Below are 5802 nucleotides of genomic sequence, written 5' to 3' on the forward strand. Positions count from 1 at the left end.
ACATCATTAGCAAAGATGGTGTGTCAACAGACCCAGAAAAGATCAGTACAATTGAACAGTGGCCAGCACCTTTTTCTGTTAAGGAGGTCAGAAGTTTCTTGGGATTGGCAGGATATTACAGGAAATTTATTCGCCATTTTGGTGTGATTGCAAACCATTAACCAATCTTCTGCGCAAGGGTAACATATTTGTGTGGACAAGCATTGAGGAAACAGCTTTCCAAACCCTGAAAAATGCACTTATAACTGCTCCAGTACTGGCCTTGCCAGATTTCAAAAAGGTGTTCACTGTTGAGACTGATGCTAGTGACTGTGGTATTGGTGCAGCATTAATGCACGAAGGCATCCTCTTGCTTTTGTCAGCAAGGCCTTGGGGCCACGAAATCAAACTCTCTCAGTATATGAAAAAGAGTTCTTGGCCATCTTGCTAGCTATAGAACAATGACGCTCCTATTTGCAACTCAAAGAATTTCAGATAATCACTGGTCAGAGGGCCTTAGTCAGCTTGACAGAACAAAGATTGCATACAGCTTGGCAGCAAAAAGCACTCACTAAACTGATGGGGTTGAATTACAAGATTGTATACAGGAAGGGAGCTGATAATCGAGCTGCAGATGCCCTTTCTCGTCGACCACACCCATCAGCTGACTGTTACATGTTATCTTCAGTTTAGCCAGCATGGATACAAGAAATCATACACAGCTACTCACCTGACACGACCACTCAGGCAATCATATAGAAAATTGACTATTGCTCCTAATGCTGGTCCGAAATTCTCATTACATTATGAGCTCCTACGATATAAGAAGAGGATCTGGATTGGTCCAGATGAACAGTTGCAGAAAAGGATAATTGTTAATCTGCATGCTAGCTCAGCTGGTGGCCACTCTGGTTTTCCAGTAACATTCAGAAGAATTTCTCAACTCTTTTATTGGAAGAATATGAAAACCATGATCAAAACTGCTCTGCAACAGTTTGAAATTTGTCAACTGGCTAAACCGGAGCGAGTGCCATACCCAGGGTTACTGCAGCCACTACCAATACCCTCACAACCGTGGGAAATGATGACGATGGATTTCATTGAAGGGTTGCCTCCGTCTCGACAGTTCAACTGTGTGCTAGTGGTCATTGAAAAACTATCCAAGTATGGCCATTTTCATTGCTCTGAAACACCCTTACACAGCCAGCACAGTAGCAGAGGCCTTTTTGGATCGGGTGTACCGTCTTCATGGGTTGCTGTTGTCATTGGTGTCAGACCGTGATCCAATTTTCACTAGCTCCTTCTGGAAGGAATTCTGCAACAGAACAGGAATCAAACTTCGAATGAGTTCTGGTCAGCATCCCTAGACTGACGGGCAAACAGAGCGCGTCAATCAACAAGTAGAGGGATATCTCCGCTGTTTCATCAGCGCTCATCCGAACGGGAGAGAGATCAACCTAACACATATAAGATCTTCTTGAAAATCTTGGTCATGTCAGGATTCCGAGAAACGGAAACAAAAGCTACACTGTCAAACTGCACTTTGATCTTGTCATACATTGCTTTTGCCAGAGTTGTCTTGCCCTGTCCGCCAAATCCAACAATAGACATTGTCCTTAATTGGTCCTTGGACCTCTCATTGCCGTCACACAGCTTCTTGATCAGCTCATCTCTTACGTGATCTATCCCAACAAGCTCCGTGACATCTTTGTACACGGCTTTCAAGCGGGGATCAATGGCATCGCCCCTCTCGTTGTCCTGCGCGTCAAGGATATACCTTTCGCGCAGGTCGCCCAACTCCTTGGCGACCCACTTAGCTTCTTCGATGGCATCAGAGATTTGATGAAAAGCCTTACCCTTGGTAAACAGTTTGGTGGTCTTTCTGAGGAACTTCTTAACTCTATTCTTCATGTTGGTGGAGCCACGGTCATGGCCGTGCTTCTCCACGTGCACGATGAAAGCGTCGACGGCGTCCTCCATATGGTAGGAGAGGTCCCTCAGTTTGCCTCCCCAGATGAGGACATGCTCGTCGAACTGCTCGGCCGGCTTGGCCCCAATCTTGTATAGAACGGCGTGCATCATCTCCAACTCCGTGATCAGAGATTTGACGTTGTTCCTCACGTGTGTCTCCAGGTTGTTCTTGTCCGCGAGTAGGCCGCCGAGCTTCTTGATCAAGGGGATCATGGCGGCCTCCATGGCTTGGACGAGGAGTGGTGTGTTTTCTTGCTGTGACGGAGGAGTTGTGCTTATTGGTTCTTGTAGAAGTGCATGCTCTAGCCAATGCAACCAAAAGACCGATCTGATGGAAGAGACTACGCAGCACATTATACGTCAACACTCCCCCTCATGTGTGGCTCCCTCAGGCCTAAATGTGGACCGAAAGTGGGCTGCAATATAATTGCGCCAGCCGGGTCTTGAACTCAAGACCTCTTAGCTCTGATTCCATAGAAATGCATGCTTTAGCCAATGTAATCAAAAGACCGATCTGATAAAAGAGACTAGGCAGCATATTATACATCAACAATTCTAATACGGAGAAACCGAGGAGATGGTGGATTGATGGTTCAAATCGATGGTGGTGGTGCAACACTCCATGTGCTGTGACCCGACAATCCGTTACGTGGGTTAGCAACGCCAAGGAGATAATATTTGGAGCCGAGTGGTCGAGCGCAGTCCATCCTCACACATGGTTTTCTTCACGATTAGGTGTGTGTAATCAGACTTTTCTACGTCTGCTTGCCATCACAAAATAAAGGCCATCCATATCTGATCATGAATGCTTGGTCTGATTTCGAAGATAAGACTGGTCTGTTATTTTTACAGGAGACTATGATGAACCTTTTTGAATAAGGAGACTATGATGAAACGACGATGGCAAATTAATCATACATAAAAAAGACGCCGATAACTGCCACACGTATGGCATATATGTCATGCGTCCACACACCGTGTGTGGTGTGAGCAGGAGGCAGCCCATACGAGCTGTGTGTGGACGGACATTAGAATTGCCCACATGTGTGGGCGCGGCTACTTCGTGCCACACGCCCAACAAGTACTACTCATCTCCATCCCGTGCGTGTGGCACGAAGCAAAAATGTCCACACGTCCTGACGTAGCTACGTTAGGTACCCCGCGGGATGACGATTTAGTTGCCATTCTGGTTGGCAGATGTAGTTATCTGGGATGGCAAGTGTAGTTGTAAAAGCATGGTAACTCTATCTATTTTGGTTAACTATAGTTGCCATGTCTAATTTATGGTAGTTGCCGCGTGTAATCAAACCGTAGTTGCCGTGTTTGATTAACTACTTGCCACATATGGTCAAAACAGTAGTTCCCATGTGTGTTTACCTAGTTGCCACGTGTGGTCCAACCATAATTGCCATGTATTGTTAATCACAGTGTCCATGTGTGTTTATCTGGTTGCCACGTACGCGCAACTGCAGTTGCCGTGTAGCAAAGAATCACAGTTGCCATGTGTGTGTACCGAGTTGCCACGTTCGCGTAACTGCAGTTGCCGTGTAGCAAAGAATCACAATTGCCATGTGTGTGTACTGAGTTGCCACGTTCGCGTAACTGCAGTTGCCATCCACAAGGTAGGAGTGTCGTGTGGGCGAAAAGCAGTTCGCCCACACGCGCATGACCTAGGTGGTGGTTGTGTGGGCGAAAAGCAGTTCGCCCACACAACGCAGCTGGCAAACAGCGTGGTGCGGGCGTGTGAGCAAAGTCTACAACGCCCACACACCAGCCCCGTTCTACGTGGCACACCAAATTCACCTTTTCGTGTCAAAATTCGTGCAAAAGATAGTGAACGACGATCCAGACGTGCGGGCAAGTTAGGTAACGCCCACACGTGTGGGCGTTAGTGTTTTCGTAAAAAAAAGACCACCCAATAATTCTAGCTAGATACCGTGGTACTTACAACTCATGCATGTACTACTATTTCCATTGTTCGCACACAAGGAAATTCTTCAAATATTTTTTCCACGTGGTGCTGATTTTCTTGGAAGATATATGATGTTGATAGGAGCCTGTCTACCGCACCCTTGGATTCTACTTCCTCGAGTCAGGTGGTACCCTGGTAATTGGTCACCACCGTGTCACATATCATGTTCTACGTGAATTCATCTTGGTAAGTAGTCCTAATGAATTTTTTTTTTCTTTCTTTTTTGAAATGGAGGGTTAAACCTACCGACCTTGGCATCTATGGATGCATACAACCATAAAATTACTAAGATGTATGTGAGACGACACCATGGAAGTCATCAACAAGCAGCATAAATGAGAAGACTTGATAGATTCTACACCTACCGCTACCAGTCATCACACATTCTAGGCGATAGAGTCAGACAGTAATGGAAGGTTGTATTGCAAAAGTGATTTCAGTATTTGATTCCATGTTAGCAGTTCGTCGACTCTAGGGGCATCTTGACTATTCCCCATCTGCTTGCCACCGCAAATGAAGGAGGACAACCATACATGAATGATCTGTCACATTCACGAGATGAGGCCCATACATGGAGAAACGATGGCAAAAGTGAGCGTCGCCAACAGCATGGAAGTAGCCCAATAATTCTGCCTTGTTGTTGTAGTCCTACAATTGACACTGGAAGTAGGCTAATCATGAAATGGAGATGCATACAGATTGGTATACGAATTATTGATTTTTTTTATTCTTTTGAGATATATCTATCCAAATATTTGAACTAGAGAAGGATAACGAAATAACCGTTCATGGTGGTGTATTCGAGGGAAGATAAATAATCTGAAACATAAGGGCAATAAGCAGCTGGACTTATCCCATCATCGAGAGATACATGGCCATGGGCGGCAGCATCAACTTCGTTGAGACTTGAGAGAGCCTTCTTCCAAAGCAGAACCCAGTTCGTTGCATGGGGTACGGTTCATTTCAGTTCCAAGACATGCCTCGAAGTCTAAACGTACTGCTACCGGTCAGTACACGTTTCCAGTCCATAGGAAATAAATCATTTCAACAATAACTGAAGGTTCTATCGTGAAATGTGACTATTTTGGGTATTCTATGAAGACGCATTTGTCCGCTTTGGGTTCGAGATTTTCCGGCCGAAGCCTTTTCACATAAGCATCGCAGCCTCAAACCTTAAGAAACGACAAATTAGGTTTCTTGCCAAACCACAGTTCATACGGTGTCGTCTCCATGGACTTAGATGGTGCCCTATTTAAAGTGAATGCAGCTGTCTCTAACGCATAATCCCAAAAGCGATCGGTGCTTTATTATTATATTACTACCAAAAGAGCCCGTGCGTTGCAATGGGAGGGAAACATAACACACACTCTTAACTCAACAACCATCACTCAAGACCACAATAGGTCCATCTCCTTTATTTTTGCGAGGCATCATATTTGTGTTGCTGCTTATGTTGGAAATATGCCCTAGAGGCAATAATAAAAGCATTATTATTATATTTTCTTGTTCATGATAATTGTCTTTATTCATGCTATAATTGTGTTATCCGGAAATCGTAATACATATGTGAATAATGGACACCAACATGTCCCTAGTGAGCCTCTAATTGACTAGCTCGTTGATCAACGGATAGTCATGGTTTCCTGACTATGGACATTGGATATCATTGATAACGAGATCACATCATTAGGAGAATGATGTGATGGACAAGACCCAATCCTAAACATAGCACAAGATCGTATAGTTCGTTTGCTAGAGTTTTCCAATGTCAAGTATCCTTTCCTTAGACCATGAGATCGTGTAACTCCCGGATACCGTAGGAGTGATTTGGGTGTACCAAACGTCACAACGTAACTGGGTGACTATAAAGGTATACTACG

At 44.8% G+C, this 5802-nt stretch overlaps 1 protein-coding gene across 1 annotated transcript; it reads right to left on the minus strand.

The window, feature by feature from the left end:
- Positions 1–1431: 1431 nt before the first annotated feature.
- Positions 1432–2230, minus strand: LOC125540963 (disease resistance protein PIK6-NP-like). Its single transcript, XM_048704480.1, has one exon. It carries the CDS (start codon positions 2173–2175, stop codon positions 1432–1434), a length of 744 nt encoding a protein of 247 aa, XP_048560437.1. The 5' UTR covers positions 2176–2230.
- Between the last annotated feature and the right edge of the window lie 3572 nt (positions 2231–5802).

The sequence above is a fragment of the Triticum urartu genome, chromosome 1, assembly GCF_003073215.2.
Source record: "Triticum urartu cultivar G1812 chromosome 1, Tu2.1, whole genome shotgun sequence".
Lineage (NCBI taxonomy): Eukaryota > Viridiplantae > Streptophyta > Magnoliopsida > Poales > Poaceae > Triticum > Triticum urartu.

Coding starts and splice junctions, on each gene's coding strand:
- LOC125540963 (XM_048704480.1), bottom strand. CDS start 2,175: ATGGAGGCCGCCATGATCCCCTTGATCAAGAAGCTCGGCGGCCTACTC.